At 36.4% G+C, this 17,284-nt stretch overlaps 3 protein-coding genes across 6 annotated transcripts; 1 reads left to right on the top strand and 2 right to left on the bottom strand.

The window, feature by feature from the left end:
- Nucleotides 1–431: 431 nt before the first annotated feature.
- Nucleotides 432–3,222, bottom strand: LOC125586377 (probable galacturonosyltransferase-like 6). 4 transcript variants are annotated; one of them, XM_048756439.1, is made up of 2 exons: nt 1,776–3,222; nt 432–488 (listed from the first exon to the last, which is right to left on the bottom strand). In XM_048756439.1, the coding sequence occupies exon 1, from the start codon at nt 2,842–2,844 to the stop codon at nt 1,792–1,794; it is 1,053 nt and encodes a 350-aa protein (XP_048612396.1). In that variant the 5' UTR covers nt 2,845–3,222; the 3' UTR covers nt 432–488; nt 1,776–1,791. The 4 variants fall into 4 exon arrangements, with proteins under 4 accessions (XP_048612396.1, XP_048612386.1, XP_048612391.1 ...); XM_048756429.1 differs by having other exon boundaries at nt 432–776; XM_048756434.1 differs by having other exon boundaries at nt 432–779.
- Nucleotides 3,223–8,243: 5,021 nt separating this feature from the next.
- LOC125584299 lies at nt 8,244–8,786 on the top strand. The gene is made up of 2 exons (XM_048752608.1): nt 8,244–8,437; nt 8,489–8,786. The coding sequence occupies exons 1-2, from the start codon at nt 8,244–8,246 to the stop codon at nt 8,784–8,786; spliced, it is 492 nt and encodes a 163-aa protein (XP_048608565.1).
- A 5,140-nt stretch (nt 8,787–13,926) lies between these two features.
- Nucleotides 13,927–16,595, bottom strand: LOC106398972 (importin subunit alpha-3-like). The gene is made up of 10 exons (XM_013839464.3): nt 16,335–16,595; nt 16,046–16,145; nt 15,867–15,958; nt 15,667–15,798; nt 15,406–15,591; nt 15,168–15,331; nt 15,002–15,080; nt 14,798–14,926; nt 14,596–14,723; nt 13,927–14,513 (listed from the first exon to the last, which is right to left on the bottom strand). Exons 1-10 carry the CDS (start codon nt 16,539–16,541, stop codon nt 14,135–14,137), a joined length of 1,596 nt encoding a protein of 531 aa, XP_013694918.1. The 5' UTR covers nt 16,542–16,595; the 3' UTR covers nt 13,927–14,134.
- Nucleotides 16,596–17,284: the final 689 nt, after the last annotated feature.

The raw sequence follows: 17,284 nt of genomic DNA on the forward strand, positions 1-17,284 counted from the left end.
CTATTTTTTCGATTCATAAAATTTATTTATATGTTTGCACCAATTTAATTATATAAGTAGTAGATAATGACTTTTTAATTATTCAATATATATTTATTATTTCATAATATGCTATAAACATATAATATATAAAATAATTTATATATATAATGTTCATCCCGCGCAGGACGCGGGTCTTAACCTAGTAAATCTTATTTTGTGAAATTCGAACATCAGATCAGACTTTGTGATGTAGGAATATAATTGACCTTTGGTTAATCTCTAAACTAAAAAATGCAAGCTGACAACAATGTTATTTTAAATGCAAATTCTCATTTTATTTTGAAAGAATAATAATAATATTTTTTTCTATTTTATTCTTTTTTGGACCGACATTAGGAGAGGAACATGGCATTGTTGTAAGTTGTAACTGAGGCTACAAGAGGAACATAGGCCATTAACCAAGACATACATGATTTTTTTTAATGAGGGGACACTAATACAAGTATCTGCACAAAATACCAAAAAAATATATAAGGAAAACAAATTAATGATAAGAACAACAGTCTCATCCACATGAATAACCTAATTCTGTTTTTTTCTTTTTCCCCCAACAAAAAATGATCCCACCCCCAAATCTCAATTGTCTCCGGTTTGGCTAAACCAAACCCCATTTTACCCGGTTAAGGGTTTTCATCTTCTACAAACAAAAGCTACCGTCTGATTTTCTACCGAACCGGTAAATATCCGATGAAACCTTCCTCTATTCCCCAGTCTCTTCATATAACACCAAATGGCTGCTTTAAAACTATCAAAAAGTAAATTTCAATTTTCTTTTTAAGACATTACAAAATAAATATTTAATGACCAGATACTTTGAGAAATAAAAAACTATCAAGCGAAATGAATCAGACCCACATGTGATTAGAACATAACCAGCTGGCTCAAGCCAATCAATGGTTAGATTCTAAAAGCCGCTGTCACCTACACTGGGGTCCTAAAAGAATCGGTCCCCTCTGCTTTCTTCGACATTTTTATAAAGAACAAAAGAGAACGTGGGGTCACACACATTTTTGTAGATACCAACACAAGAACAAATAAACCAACTCTTGGAACTCTAATTAGCTGCATTAACAGCGATGGCCAAGAGAAAGTTCTTCACACGTCTCTCTATTTACTCTCTTCTCTTAAACTTAGCATGGTTTATCTAATTAGTAGCTAAACACACCCCTCTTGAAACAAAGATATGACACTAATAAAGCACAAGATTTCTCTTAATACCAGAACCAGTAAACTAAAACCAGGATGAGACTAAACTAAAGATGACTTATCTCTGAGCTAAATGCATCATATGATACTAAGAAAAAAAAGACAAGTTTGAACAATAATGGTCAATATAACTGTGGTTCTGTGTTGGTCTTATCACCAGACCCTAGTAGGAGCCACTCATTTTCCATGTGATGAAAACAACATACCTAGTGGCACAGTGTGAATATCATATATCCACCGACAGAAGAACAGTAGTTTATCACCTAGACAAAACAAGAAAAATTCTAATCTTGCAAACAATCTAGAGCTTCCATGCAAGAATATATGATGATGATGCCATACCCACAAAAGGGTTAAGCTTCACAAGTGTTCAAAATCAACAGAGAAAAAGTTAGTAGCTTTAAGAACTAACTTAAAGTCAGTGACTACTCGTTCAACTACTGATGAACAAACAAAACATAAAAGCAAGTAACAAACTAAACTGATTTTTCTTTAAATAAAAACAGAGTTTGTGCTGAGAATATTACCATGTTGTGTAGCTCGTCAATGCGAGTGTCGATACAGGTCGTAAGGCGTCCATAGAGCATCTAACGGACAAGGACGTTTGGAGTCGAGCCTTAACCACGGCTTGCCACTACCGGACCAATGAAGCAAGCTCACGGGACCAGGATGCAAATCACGACAGCTACCTCTAACATTGTCCCCACCGAGCCCATGCTGGTTCCACCTATGCGGAATGGGAGCCACGTGACCGGCGAAAACAAGCAGAAACGGTGGGAGGGAGCCGAGGTCGTAGATCCTCTCTGTTCTCTGAATCTCCATCCACTTCTCGATACGTCTCGTGTACCCACCTCCTCTCCACCTCTTCAGATCTATCACCATCACTCCTGTGTTGAAGTAACAAGGGCTCCTCCCTCGAAACGTCCCGGAGAACCTCTCCTCCGACCAGAACCCTCCGGTGAAGTACTTAGTGAAATTCGCGTGGCAGTACTCCGGAGCTCCGATAATCCTCGGACCCAGACCCGTTTTCCAGAGCTTGGCGATGTCGTCGACGACGATGAGATCCGAATCCAAGTATATGACCCGGTTAACGCAGTCCTCGAGAAGCTCCGCGAGGTAGTTTCTAGCGTAATTCAACGGCTGCTCGAGGGCTTGCCTCACGGAGGAAGAGATCAAACCACGAACCGTCTCAGGGGCAAAGTAGTAAACTTTGAATCTCAGTTCTTGAAAAGTCGATCTCACCAGCGACTCTAAGTTCGTCTCTGAGACGATGAAGTGGAAGAAGACGTTCTCGGGGCACAGCGAGTGCTGGAGGATGGAATTGACGGCTGCGATTGAGCCGCGTAGGTATACGACGTCGAGTGTGATCGCCACGTGGACTAACGAAGGGTTGCAGACGTTGGAATCTGCCGCGGAGGAGAGACATTCCTCGGCGTTGCGGAAGGCCGGGGATTTTCTGAAGGATGAGATTAAACTCCGATCCGGATGCGACGACCGGATCGCCGCCGCGGGAGGAAACGACTGAAGGGATGGAGATAAGATGATCACTGCCATCGCGGCGGAGAAAAATGCAGAGAATCTCGTGATCCAAAGCATTTCAATAAACGCTTATTAAGATCCGAAACGCAAATTCGATTTCTTCAATGCGGTAATTTATAGTGTGAAAGAGCTTTTGTTCCTCGGAGAAGAAGGTGGAGAGGCGCAGGATAAGAAATTAGAGAAGCACCCTGCGACGCACAGTGCACTCTAAACCTTTCTTTCTCTCCCTGCTCGGAGCTCTGCAGGCACAAGAAGAGAAGATGAAAGAGAGAGAGAGAATGAATCGTTGATTTAGTTATTTAATTTTTAAATTTCTTCTATATAAACGAGAGAGTGTGAGAAGTGAATGCATTTTTACATATTTAATTATTTGTATTTATTGCATCAGTATTTGTAATTACTCGTATTTGATTATTTATGTCAAGTGGGATATTTCTTAATACTAAAGAAGAAGAAGAAGAAAAAACAAAATAAATTTGTGTTTAGTGTAACGATTAAAGACACAGCTGTCATTGTCTGTTTTTGCAATTATTACAACAATCTGATCAATGTTTTTTTCCTGGATTATATTATGAAAAACATCTAACGATGTAAATGTAATCCCAATTATAAACTTTACCAGTTACTAGTGGTAGTTAGGTTTTTGGTTTAGAGATTACACATGGTTATGTTTTGCTTTTGCATATAAAAAAAAAAAACTATAACAAGATTAATCGACTGAATTGTTCATAATAAAATATTCAGAAGTTATTGATGTTTTTTTTTGACCAAGGGTTATGTTATTAATTAGTGCAGATATAGTATTTAAATTTTTTGGGTGATTCTACAAGAATGTACTCCTTAAATATACCGGCTATGTTCAATGCTATTTTTCTAGTTATTCATATACTGTAAATGGAATTTAAAGAAGCAATACTACATTAGAGCAAAAGGTAAATTTACCAGTTTACAAAAAAAAAAAAAAAAAGAGGTAAATTTACCAACCAAAGAGAAGGATGGAAAAGTATAATCAAAACATCTTGACAAAAAACACAAAATCACTTACGATTCCATAAATTATTTTACATTTATGTACACAAATTAAAAAAAATATTTGATTTGTAGTATATTTTTAAATAAAAGCATCATATTGCCTAACATTATTTCAAACAACAAAAGAAAAATTAATAAAAAAATTAATAAATTTTGCATTAAAATAAAATAATATTTATTCTATAACAAAAAAAATTATGTTACCATGACATTTGGTATCAAACGAAGAAGAACATATATCAGAATTTGCAACTTATATTATTCAGTAATCTCATAATTGTTCTTGAAAACAATTTTAATTATTTATTTATTTAATGGTAAACATTCACAGATTCATGTAAACTCTGTAAACTAAAGTAGCAACTATGCATCGATATTTACGACAAAAAAACATTTGTTTTTTAGCATTGTGTGTCAAACGATCCGTTTTGATGTTTTCTGTCCTAGGTACATACAGTTCATATCTGAGTCGGTGAAGTTTTTCTCAAAAGCTTAATGTCTTCTATGTAGATTTGCCGTTCGTAATAAAAGTAAAATACCTTATTTATTTTTTGCCGTTCGAAAACAATTTAATACTCATATAAATACGTTGTCGTTTAGTCTGTCAGAACGGACACGACCAATGCGAATCTTAAAGTTTTACCTTTGCTACGTAAAATCTAACACGTACGTTAACGTACCCTTAAGAGAAGAAGCTTTTATGTTCTTTTTTTATCGATCTTTAAATATATTTTGTTGGTCTTTGAAGCACATGGTGACAGTCCGTACGGTCTACGCTTAGGCCCATTACAATTCAAACCAAGCTGGCTTCCACGACCATCACTCGGTTCCTGACTCGGATTCTCACCCAGTTTCCGTCCTCGTGGGTCCCGAAAACGGAAACCCGGACCCGACTCATTTTCATTTCACTCAAGAATGAGATTAAGATGGAGATATATGAAATTTTGATCCATATCCAGAAGAACTATTCAAGTGCTATTGTTATGATGAAATCATGAAAGCTTCAGACCAGTTCTTTTATGCAACGGGAAAATAATATCAATGTTAGCTTTTTAGTGCGTAAACTTATACAAAAATGATATCATAAACTAAAGTAGTAATCAACCCCCCACCCCTTCCCTTCCTTTCCATAACTCACGTGTGAATATTTCACGAGTTTTGGTAGATAATTAAGTTTATTCAGTTTTTGACGGTGGGACTATTCGTCTCGTTGTTGGTAATTGTTGTCGTTGAGCACAATAAAAACAGACAAGAGCTCTCACTTAACTTAACGCATCATCATTTTTCCTGAGATCAAACATAACTCCTGAATTATTTCATCACCTATCAAAGGTGGATCTAGAGAATACAAAAAAAGAAAAAAAAACTGGTGATTTATAATTATATAAAGAGTTATTCTTGGGTTCATCCACAGGACAGTGGCGGACCCAGCTTCAAATTTTAGGGAGGGGTCAGAAATTGGGCTTTGGTCCATGTCTAAAGTATATTAAAGAAAAATAGTCATAAAATGGTGACAAGGAGATTCGAACCTCAGAAAAGATGGATCATTAGAGAAAGAAAATAACCAACCGAGCTGCCAAATCAATTTGGTTTATGGCTAAAAAGCCAACACTATATATTTAACCTGTTGCATCTGACACACTATTCCCTAACGTAGGTCCGCATGTGCCCTAGACTGAACCTTTAGGTTCACCAACCAATATAAAATTGTCATTTTAGATCTAATATCTTTTAATTAAGGAAACTAAATAACTTGGCAAATTATATTATCTTTTTAAAATAAAATTTAAAAATAAATAAAAATAATATATAAAAAACGAATTAAAAAAAAATAATGTTGTCAACAAAACACTAAACCCTAAACTCTAATACTAAACCCTAAACTCAAATCCTAAACCCTGAACCCTTGGGTAAACCCTAAATCCTTGGGTAAACCTTAAACCCTTGGAAAAACACTAAACATGTTACAAAACACTAAACCCTTAACTCTAATCCTAAACCCTTGGGAAAACCCTAAACCCTTGGGTAAACCCTAAACCTTTGGAAAAACACTAAACATTTGTATAAATTCTAAATTATAAATCTTAAACACTAAACTCTAAATCTTAAAAACAAATATTTTTTTAAATAATCTTTTTTAGAACTATTGTTATTTTGTTATAAATCCATTGTATGGATATGTGGATTGCCATTAACCATCAAGGAGTTTTACATCCAACCCGACTATCCGGTCCGTCTACACCCGTCTCCAGTCCGTCTACATTCGTCCAAGACTAGTCAAGATGAAAACTCATTCAACCGGAACATTTATGAGCTTTGACCAAGTCTGTATCTTTGTAATGAATGTAGTCAATATGTATTAAATGTGTAGATTCTCTCCTTTGCTGTAAACCCTTGTATGAACATCCACTATATATTGATAGTGAGAGCTAATGAGAAAGACATAACTTTCACAGCAACACTTCTCATATTTCTAACACGTTATCAGCACGATTGTGCTCTCCACCTGAGAAAGCTCTCTCCGCCGGCGTTCCCCTTTCCAGCCAGCTCCTCCGGTGCTCAGCCTTTGCTCCACCGGCGCTCAGCCTTCTCTCCACCAGGCCACCTCTCTCTCTCCGCCGGAAAACTCCTCTCTCTCTCAAATTCCGGCCAACTCTCAGCCTCTCTCTCACGGTGGTCCTCTCAGATTCTTGTGGTGAAAAAGGTAAACAAATCAAAACCTTGAAATCTAAAGAACACCATTATATCTGAAAGAAATCTATGATCTATATGAATCCATAACTTATAAACAATCTATGGATTTAAAATATTAATCTTTTTTCTATGATCCATATGATCCATATGAAACTTGATTCTAAAATTATTTTGAATCCATAAAACTTACAATTCTCTAAAGGTTCTATGTTTCTCTAAAAACTTATAAACTTATTAAAATACCTAAAGATCTATATGAATCTTGTTTATAAGAACTTATGAATCATAAAATTATTAGAGAAAGCTTAAACCTTTTGATTCAATCTTTTTGTTTGGCCATTTTACCAGATGTGATAAACATAAGTGTATAATCTGGCCAAAACAAAACTCCATCAAATCCTTGCTGTGACATTTTCAGCCAGATCCCCTAAAAATCAGTCAACCCATCAATAAATCGAAATTAAATTCATTCATTGCATATCCTTGACTGTTAATATTTGTTTTGTAACTGTCAAAGTTTTAAAAACCTTTTATGATTTTTATAAATGCATAATCGATTTTATAAATGCTTGTTTGATTTTATTAAATGCATATCTTTGACTGAAAATTATTTCTAAAGTTTTATAAACCATAGTCTTGTTTTAAAATTGATATGTCATAAGGTAGAATAAAATCTGTTTGAAATCATTTGATCATATTGTTGTTAATTAAACCAACCATGAACCGATTTTATCTCATACTGAATTTTGATCACATAGTTTGCTAGTTAAAATAAAACTTGATCTAGTTTCATCCTTGAACCTTATTCTGTGATTAAATTATGTACTGATCATTTGCATACCTGATAGCATCATTTAGTAAATCATTAGATCGAACTTGAATCATCCATGAACCGACCTTTGCATGCATCCAACTATCATATTGTTAAAACTGGACATAGGTATCACATAATTGAAACCAAACATACATGTTCGCATAGCTTTAGCAATGATGATACTAGTGCGTCTGAAGTGGTTCATGTTGTTTGCATTTAAATGATTCACACTGTTTGCATATAGTTAGACAAAATAGATTTCCATTTAAAATTTAGTACATTTGCTTTATTCGAAATTATAAACCAAGTTTTAACCGATTTTGAAAATCTACTTTGGTTTACAAATATCTTGAACATTATAAAATTTATTTGTCTTGTCCATGATGCATTTTAATCCGTCCATATTGATTGACAAATTTTTTATCTTAATGCATATAAAATATTTTCTGAAAATAAAATGCATAATAAACCATCATTAAATAAATCACCAATCTCCATGGCATATAAATTCAAATTCTGAATTATATCATAAATCTCATAAAGATTGTCTAAATCCATTGCTTAGATCTAAACATACATTTAGCTATTTCTTGATCCATGCATCTCATTTAAACAAAATGATGATTGATCTTTATTCAAATTCTAAAGGGCTTTAACCAACCCAAAATTGAATTATAAGGATCAATAGATGCAATGACCAATTGATTATATTCATACCAGAAATGCTTAAAGCAAATAGATTATGTGATTCGGGGAAAGTCTTATTAAAATCACAAATCATATGCATCAAAGCTTCTATTGCTTGCATAAAATTTCTGAAAGCTTGAACTTGCTTGTTAAATAATCAGATGTTGAGAGGAATGTTTGAACCATCAGATTACCCTGCCTTAAATCTCATTGGAGATAATTACCTAGAATGGATAACACTCGTGTTGCCCTAAGTTCCAGAGGACTTGGAAATTGCCTCAATGAGTGCCTTAATATTGGTATCCTTGAAAGTGAAATGCATAGAGCTATAACGATTATTCGTTATCATCTCACTGAGGAGCTAAGAGACCTATACCTCCATGTTGAGGACCCTTGTGCCCTTTGGCTACAGTTAAGGCAAAGGTTCAAACCGGTATTACTGTAAAAGGCAAACGATCAATGGAAAACTTTCAGATTCACGGATTTTAAATCTGTGGATGAGTATAATTCTGTCCTGATGGATATAGTTGACGGTCTTATACTATGTGATGAAATAATAACAAATGAGGACTTAATATATAAGACCTACTCCACCTTCCATCCAGAGGATGTGCAGCTGATTAACAAGGCTAAGAAATTCACCATCTATAAGGACCTCTTGTCATATCTTTTGGCTTCCGAACAGAGAAAACAGAAAATCATTCTTGTCACCATCGACAAAGCTGATAAGCTTCTGAAAAGAATCCGTGAGCTAAGAGACCACATGGCATAAAGCCAAATAATCTGGTTAAAGACCAGATGGCACAAGCATTTATAAAATCGTTCTCTTAGCTCACGGATTCTTTTCAGAAGCTTATCAGCTTTGTCGATGGTGACAAGAATGATTTTCTGTTTTCTCTGTTCGGAAGCCAAAAGATATGACAAGAGGTCCTCATAGATGGTGAATTTCTTAGCCTTGTTAATCAGCTGCACATCCTCTGGATGGAAGGTGGAGTAGGTCTTATATATTAAGTCCTCATTTGTTATTATTTCATCACATAGTATAAGACCGTCAACTATATCCATCAGGGCAGAATTATACTCATCCACAAATTTAAAATCCGTGAACCTGATAGTTTTCCATTGATCGTTAGCCTTTTACAGTAATACCGGTTTGAACCTTTGCCTTAACTGTAGCCAAAGGGCACAAGGGTCCTCAACATGGAGGTATAGGTCTCTTAGCTCCTCAGTGAGATGATAATGAATAATCGTTATAGCTCTATGCATTTCACTTTCAAGGATACCAATATTAAGGCACTCATTGAGGCAATTTCCAAGTCCTCTGGAACTTAGGGCAACACGAGTGTTCTTTATCCATTCTAGGTAATTATCTCCAGCGAGATTTAAGGCAGGGTAATCTGATGGTTCAAACATTCCTCTCAACATCTGATTATTTAACAAGCAAGTTCAAGCTTTCAGAAATTTTATGAAAGCAATAGAAGCTTTGATGCATATGATTTGTGATTTTAATAAGACTTTTCCCGAATCACATAATCTATTTGCTTTAAGCATTTCTGGTATGAGTAATCAATTGGTCATTGCATCTATTGATCCTTATAATTCAATTTTGGGTTGGTTAAAGCCCTTTAGAATTTGAATAAAGATCAATCATCATTTTGTTTAAATGAGATGCATGGATCAAGAAATAGCTGAATGTATATTTAGATCTAAGCAATGGATTTAGACAATCTTTATGAGATTCATGATATAATTCAGAATTTGAATTTATATGCCAAGGAGATTGGTGATTTATTTAATGATGGTTTATTATGCATTTTATTTTCAGAAAATATTTTATATGCATTAAGATAAAAAATTTGTCAATCAATATGGATGGATTAAAATGCATCATGGACAAGACAAATAAATTTTATAATGTTCAAGATATTTGTAAACCAAAGTAGATTTTCAAAATCGGTTAAAACTTGGTTTATAATTTCGAATAAAGCAAATGTACTAAATTTTAAATGGAAATCGATTTTGTCTAACTATATGCAAACAGTGTGAATCATTTAAATGCAAACAACATGAACCACTTCAGACACACTAGTATCATCATTGCTAAAGCTATGCGAACATGTATGTTTGGTTTCAATTATGTGTTACCTATGTCCAGTTTTAACAATATGATAGTTGGATGCATGCAAAGGTCGGTTCATGGATGATTCAAGTTCGATCTAATGATTTACTAAATGATGCTATCAGGTATGCAAATGATCAGTACATAATTTAATCACAGAATCAGGTTCAAGGATGAAACTCGATCAAGTTTTATTTTAACTAGCAAACTATGTGATCAAAATTCAGTATGAGATAAAATCGGTTTATAGTTGGTTTAATTAACAACAATATGATCAAATGATTTCAAACAGATTTTATTATACCTTATGACATATCAATTTTAAAACAAGACCATGGTCTATAAAACTTTAGAAATAATTTTCAGTCAAAGATATGCATTTAATAAAATCAAACAAGCATTTATAAAATCGATTATGCATTTATAAAAATCATAAAAGGTTTTTAAAACTTTGACAGTTACAAAACAAATATTAAAAGTCAAGGATATGCAATGAATGAATTTATTTTCGATTTATTGATGGGTTGACTGATTTTTTGGGGATCTGACCGAAAATGGCACAGCAAGGATTTGATGGAGTTTTGTTTTGGCCAGATTATACACTTATGTTTATCACATCTGGTAAAATGGCCAAACAAAAGGATTGAATCAAAAGGTTTAAGCTTTCTCTAATAATTTTATGATTCATAAGTTTTTATAAACAAGATTCATATAGATCTTTAGGTATTTTAATAAGTTTATAAGTTCTTAGAGAAACATAGAACCTTTAGAGAATTTTAAGTTTTATGGATTCAAAATAATTTTAGAATCAAGTTTCATATGGATCATAGAAACAAGATTAATATTTTAAATCCATAGATTGTTTATAAGTTATGGATTCATATAGATCCTAGATTTCTTTCAGATATAATGGTGTTCTTTAGATTTCAAGGTTTTGATTTGTTTACCTTTTTCACCACAAGAATCTGAGAGGACCACCGTGAGAGAGAGGCTGAGAGTTGGCCGGAATTTGAGAGAGAGAGGAGTTTTCCGGCGGAGAGAGAGAGGCGGCCTGGTGGAGAGAAGGCTGAGCGCCGGTGGAGCAAAGGCTGAGCACCGGAGGAGCTGGCTGGAAAGGGGAACGCCGGCGGAGAGAGCTTTCTCAGGTGGAGAGCACAATCGTGCTGATAACGTCTATACTAGAGTGCACTCAAAGATCAGATTGGCTCAAATGGAAAGAAGCCATAAACGTGGAGTTAGAATCATTTAAGAAAAGGAATGTCTTTGGATCGATTATCCGGACACCTTATAATGTTAAACTAGTGGGATATAAGTGGGTATTTGTGAGGAAGAGAAATGAACATGGTGAAATTGTAAGATACAAAGCACGGCTTGTAGCACAAGGATTCTCACAAATACCAGACATTGATTATGAGGAGACATACTCTCCTGTGGTGGATACTACATTTCGATTTTTAATAAGTCTGGCCATCAAAGAAAATTTGGATATGTGGTTAATGGATGTTGTAACCGCATACCTTTATGGTCCACTGGATAACGAAATATATATGAGATTACCAGAGGGTATTGAGCTTAAAGCTAATAAAGGTTCTCGAGAAGAACACTGCATAAGGCTGAACAAATCCTTATATGGATTTAAGCAAAGTGGTCGAATGTGGTATAACCGCTTAAGCGAATACCTTGCCAAAGTTGGCTATAAGAACGACCCTATCAGTCCATGTATCTTTATAAAGAAGTTTGCAAACAAAGGATTTGTTATCATAGCAGTGTATGTTGATGATTTGAACATCATTGGAACCCCTGGGGAAATCGCCCAAACAGTTGAATATTTCAAGAAAGAGTTTGAAATGAAAGACCTAGGTAAAACCAAAGTCTGTTTGGGGTTACAACTTGAGTACATAAAAGGAGGAATCCTTGTGCATCAAAAGGCATATACAGAAAAGGTACTCAAGAGATTTAACATGGACCATGCTCACCCATTGACCAGCCCAATGGTCGTGAGGTCCCTTGGAGTGGACACTGACCCATTCCGTCCTAAGGAGGATGATGAGAATGTCCTGGGTCCTGAAGTGCCTTACCTCAGTGCCATAGGAGCGTTACTATATTTGGCTAGCCACACTAGACCAGATATATGTTTTGCCGTGAACCTCCTAGCCCGTTTTAGTTCATGTCCGACCCAAAGGCACTGGAATGGAATTAAACATATCCTACGTTACCTTCAAGGAACTAAGGATTTGGGTCTATTTTATACCAATGAAACCAAAGATGGTTTGGTAGGCTTTGCAGATGCAGGCTACTTATCTGATCCACACCATGGTCGGTCCCAAACCGGTTATGTGTTTACTTATGGTGGTACTGCAATATCATGGCGTTCCATGAAACAAACTATAGCAGCCACATCATCTAATCACTCAGAAATCTTAGCCATGCATGAGGCAAGTCGTGAGTGTGTATGGTTGAGGTCTATGACTCAACACATCCGATCAGATAGTGGAATGGTCGAGGACAATGGTCCGACCATCATATATGAGGATAATGCAGCCTGCATTGCTCAACTCAAAGATGGGTATATCAAAGGTGACCTAACCAAACATGTACTACCCAAGTTCTTCTTCACACATGAGTTGCAGAAAGCCAAGGAGGTCAGCGTCACTCAAATCCGGTCAAGTGGGAACTCAGCCGACCTCTTCACCAAGTCACTTCCCACCAGCACATTCAGGAAGCTCCCGCAGCAGATTGGCATGCGAAGACTCAAGGACCTTCAGTGATGTCTAAATCAGGGGGAGTAATGTGTGTTGTACTCTTTTTCCTTTCCTTGGTTTCTCTTTTTACCACACTGGGTTTTGGGTTTTCCGAGAGAGGTTTTAATGAGGCAACGTTAGCACATTACAAGCCCGATATGGTTATGGCATCCAAGGGGGAGTGTTATAAATCCATTGTATGGATATGTGGATTGCCATTAACCATCAAGGAGGTTTACATTCGACCCGACTATCCAGTCCGTCTACACCCGTCTCCGTTCCGTCTACATTCGTCCAAGACTAGTCAAGATGAAGACTCATTCAACCGGAACATTTATGAGCTTTGACCAAGTCTGTATCTTTGTAATGAATGTAATCAATATGTATTAAATGTGTAGATTCTCTCATTTGCTGTAAACCCTTGTATGAATCTCCAGTATATATTGATAGTGAGAACTAATGAGAAAGACATAACTTTCACAGCAACACTTCTCATATTTCTAACATATTTTTATTTATTTAATCTTTTATTTTTATTTTAAAAGCATAATATAATTTGACAAATTATTTTGTTTTCTTAATTAAAAGATAGTATATCTAAAATGACAACTGGTTGGTGAACCTTTAGATTTATCCTAAGAAGTGAACCCAAGAAAAAATCATCATATTTAGAAAGCTTTTCTTTCATTTCCTATGTTGGTCCCAAAAAGATGTCTTCCTATTTTTCTTTTAAGACCTCATCATCAATATCAACTTTAGAATGTGATTCTCTTTAAATTTACAGCTTGTGGGGAATGATGATAAACACACAAGGAATCTTGGTGAAGAACCAAATTGAAACTCTTTTCTTAGACCATGTGAAAACTGTCTCTTATCAATCAAATCTATTGTGGATAAACTCTAAAGTCGAAGACACTAACTAAACTACTAACACATATGGTAATAATTTTCTTTGATTCCAAAAAAGCAAAGAAACTACGACCATGATTACGGTTTACTAAAATCATGTTCATGGTTTCGGTGCAAACATCCTAATATAAGACTGATAAACAGAAGCAAACAAATGAACTTTAATTTCCACTCTGATATAGAGATCAGATCCGTTATTGAAAAACACACCAAACATAATTGTTTCACAAACTTCAAAAGACAAAAAAGATACTACCCGTACAGTGTTTCTTCATATCCACGAGTTGTGAGGAGTGTGCATGATGCAGAGAAAAGACTAAGAGAACTTCTTTTACTTCACGTTATCACCGTTCACATAAAGTTGAACTGACCAGGAGCAGCAGCAACGTTAGCGCTTCCGAACTGGAAACCGGCTTGAGGAGCGTGGTTTTCATCGTTACATCCTTCTTCATCATCGTCTTCAGTCCAAAACGTTTCGAGGATTTTCACCGCCTTTTGGTATATATCGTTGTTGTCGTGGCTCTGAAGATTCTCAATCTTCTCAAGCCCTTCAGCTTCATCTATCATTGAAGCATAAGGGTTATCCTCTCCGGTATGACCTAGGCTCTTCACTGCTTCTCCAACCACCAGAATGTTCTCCAACGCTTCTAAACAAACCGTCAAGATTCTCGGATCCGGGCAGGTTAGAAGATCGCACAGTGGTTTGATACAGCCTTGGCTCACCAGAAACCTGAGAGAGAAGAAAAGACATGCTTTTTTAGAAAATTATCTTTGGTTGTTGTTAAGGAAACATTAGGCTTTTTATAGTTTACTTGATTTGATCATGAGTGCCACCAGAAGTAGCATTTGAGATCCCCCAAGCAGCTTCTTTTTTCACTTCGAACTCTGCGTTATGGAGCACCCCAACAAGAGACTGAATGATACCTGCTTCAATCACTCCCTGCACGCACGCACATTCGGGTAACCAGACACGCATTTAAAGCCACATGTTGTTATTATATAAACAAAACTCACTTGTATCTGTTGAGAACACCCAGCTGTAATGTTGGAGATGGTCCAGCAAGCTTCCTTCTTGATACTCTTCTTGTAAGGGTTTGTAAGAAGGTGCAATAGACGAGGAAGCACTTGATGGTCGAGAACCGTCTGTTGTGATAGAGTAAGTTAAGACATTCTTTTTTTTTCCCTGAAAACTAAACTGTGAATTGTATATATATGCACCTGAGTCTGTGTATCATCGCCAGTAACAATGTTTCCGATGGTGCGAAGAGCAGGAATCAGCACTGCCGGCGCCGAATGACTAACAAAAGTAAGTGTAAGAGTTAAGCATTCAGATAATAATGTAACCATTAATGTTTAATTTATCACATATCAATTATATACTCACGCTAAGAGGTCGATGAGGCGAGGGATAACGCCAGCATCGATAACAGCCTGTATCTTGTCGTTTGAGCTGTCCGAGAGGTACGACAGAGCCCAGCAAGCATCTGTGAGAATTTCTTCATCTGTTGATTGCACAAGCTTCTTAAGAACTGGTAAAGCTGGGCTTGTCTGCTCAAACAAAAACAAATGTTAGAATATCTTTACTGGGGGGACTCCAAAAAATCTCAAGTCTTGAATGGAACCTGTTCAAAAGAAGGCTGAGGCTTCCCTCGGCAGAAGTTTGACAAAGTCCAAGTAGCATTCCTAAGCATTGAGAGCTTTGTCTGCTCAGTGAACTGAGACAGAAGAGGCAACATGGCACCTAGACTCAAGACAAGATCACGGCATTTTGGGGAGTCTCCAGCAACATTTCCCAGCGCCCAAACAGCCTATATTTTCAAAAGACAAGTTAGAATGGTAAAATCTCACCTCGTCCTAAGGTCTAAAAGAGTTAAATTTGGAACCTGTTCGCGGACTTCCTCATTAGGGGAGGTGAGAAGATGGATGAATATGGGGATAGCACCACTCTCAATGATGACATTAGTGTTCTCTGATGTCCCTGAAGCAATGTTGGTGAGGGCCCAAGCCGCCTCAAACTAAAACAGCAAAAAACAAAAAGTTAACAAACAGATGAATAATAATCAATGCAAGTGCGTCTCTTCACCTGAAGTTTGGGAAAATCATCCCTCGAAAGAAACGTCACAACGCGAGGAACAACACCAGATCCTACAACATCATTGATAGGAGGGTTTTGCTCTACAACAAAAAAAAGAAAGATCACAAATAAGTCTCTTTAACCAAAACACTGATTTGTTAAGGTTAATAAAGATGAAAACCACAAACCAAGAGAAAGCAGTTTCCTGAGGAGAGTAGTCGTCTCGAGTTGTAAGTTGGCATCCTCTGACCATATCCCAGCAACCATCTCCGGTAGATTCTCTATCAACTGCATTCACAAATCACACCTTATACTTTCTTATCCACATCTCATCTCATCTAATCTATCTCCGGTTTACTCCGGTTATGATCTCATCATACTATTTCACTCTAACAACACATAAAACATCGCAGGAAACTTTGAATCTAATAACGAAATCGGATCTCAAATTAGATATTAATATGATCTGATTGATACCTTCTTGGCAGAAGGAAGATCAACCTGTCCGGATTGAGGAGCGGCGGAGATCCCCTCGCGTCTCTTCTTCTGGAGATTCTCTTCCCTCTTGTTCTTCCTGATCTCAACCATGTGATCCTCTCGCCTCCGCCGTCCCTCCTCCGCATCGACGGCAACCTTGTACCGGTTACGTCGGACCTCAGTCTTCGCGCTAGGCCTCAGAGACATGGTTCGATTTGAAAATAGGAAGACGGAAGAGATGGTGAGTGTGTTGAGGGTTTTGGAGTTTTGATGCGACTGTATATATACACCAGCGCCTACACTCAGGAGCCACGATTTCTTGTTCTCCCAATACTGCCCCTATGTTTTACTCTTAATTACCAAACCGCCACGCTCTTTTGTTTTCTGTTTTTGAATTTTGAATCGTAACGTCTCTCTCTCTGCTCTCCTAGGTATTACACCGATTAGTTTAGTATTTTATGGATTCGCCTATATTTTTTCCCTTTTTCTTCGCCAAGCGAATATTTTAGTTCAAATGGCTTCTGAAGCCCAAGTATATTGATATGTAGCCCCATCTGGGCTCAGATTTAGCCCAAGGGAACCAGGACTAAAGAAATATTTTATTTTAATTTATTTAAAATGTTATTAACAATTTTACATGTAAGCTTCAGTTAGGCACGAAGCTTCTTAAATCCTTAATTAAATTTTTATATTATCAATATAGTATAATTTTATGATGAGTTTTTTGTATTAAAAAAGTAATTTAAATATTTTTAACCATTTAAATTCTGATTTTATATATATATATATATATTCATTGTATTTACATCGCCACTTGATTGGGGGGGGGGGGGGGGGGGGGGGTTATGGTTTAGGGTTTAGGGGTTCCAACCCACTAGACAAAGAAGCAGGGGGATAGTGTATGAAAGGTTCGCGCGTAAGTTAAGCGCTAGTTGGATCGCAATCCTGAA

Source organism: Brassica napus, chromosome A2 (assembly GCF_020379485.1).
Source record: "Brassica napus cultivar Da-Ae chromosome A2, Da-Ae, whole genome shotgun sequence".
Lineage (NCBI taxonomy): Eukaryota > Viridiplantae > Streptophyta > Magnoliopsida > Brassicales > Brassicaceae > Brassica > Brassica napus.

Coding starts and splice junctions, on each gene's coding strand:
- LOC106398972 (XM_013839464.3), bottom strand. CDS start 16,541: ATGTCTCTGAGGCCTAGCGCGAAGACTGAGGTCCGACGTAACCGGTAC. Junction 15,081..15,167: donor CGCCTCATCGACCTCTTAGC/GTGAGTATATAA, acceptor TACTTTTGTTAG/TCATTCGGCGCCGGCAGTGC. Junction 14,514..14,595: donor GGCACTCATGATCAAATCAA/GTAAACTATAAA, acceptor CTTCTCTCTCAG/GTTTCTGGTGAGCCAAGGCT.
- LOC125584299 (XM_048752608.1), top strand. CDS start 8,244: ATGGATAACACTCGTGTTGCCCTAAGTTCCAGAGGACTTGGAAATTGC. Junction 8,438..8,488: donor TGGCTACAGTTAAGGCAAAG/GTTCAAACCGGT, acceptor GAAAACTTTCAG/ATTCACGGATTTTAAATCTG.
- LOC125586377 (XM_048756439.1), bottom strand. CDS start 2,844: ATGCTTTGGATCACGAGATTCTCTGCATTTTTCTCCGCCGCGATGGCA.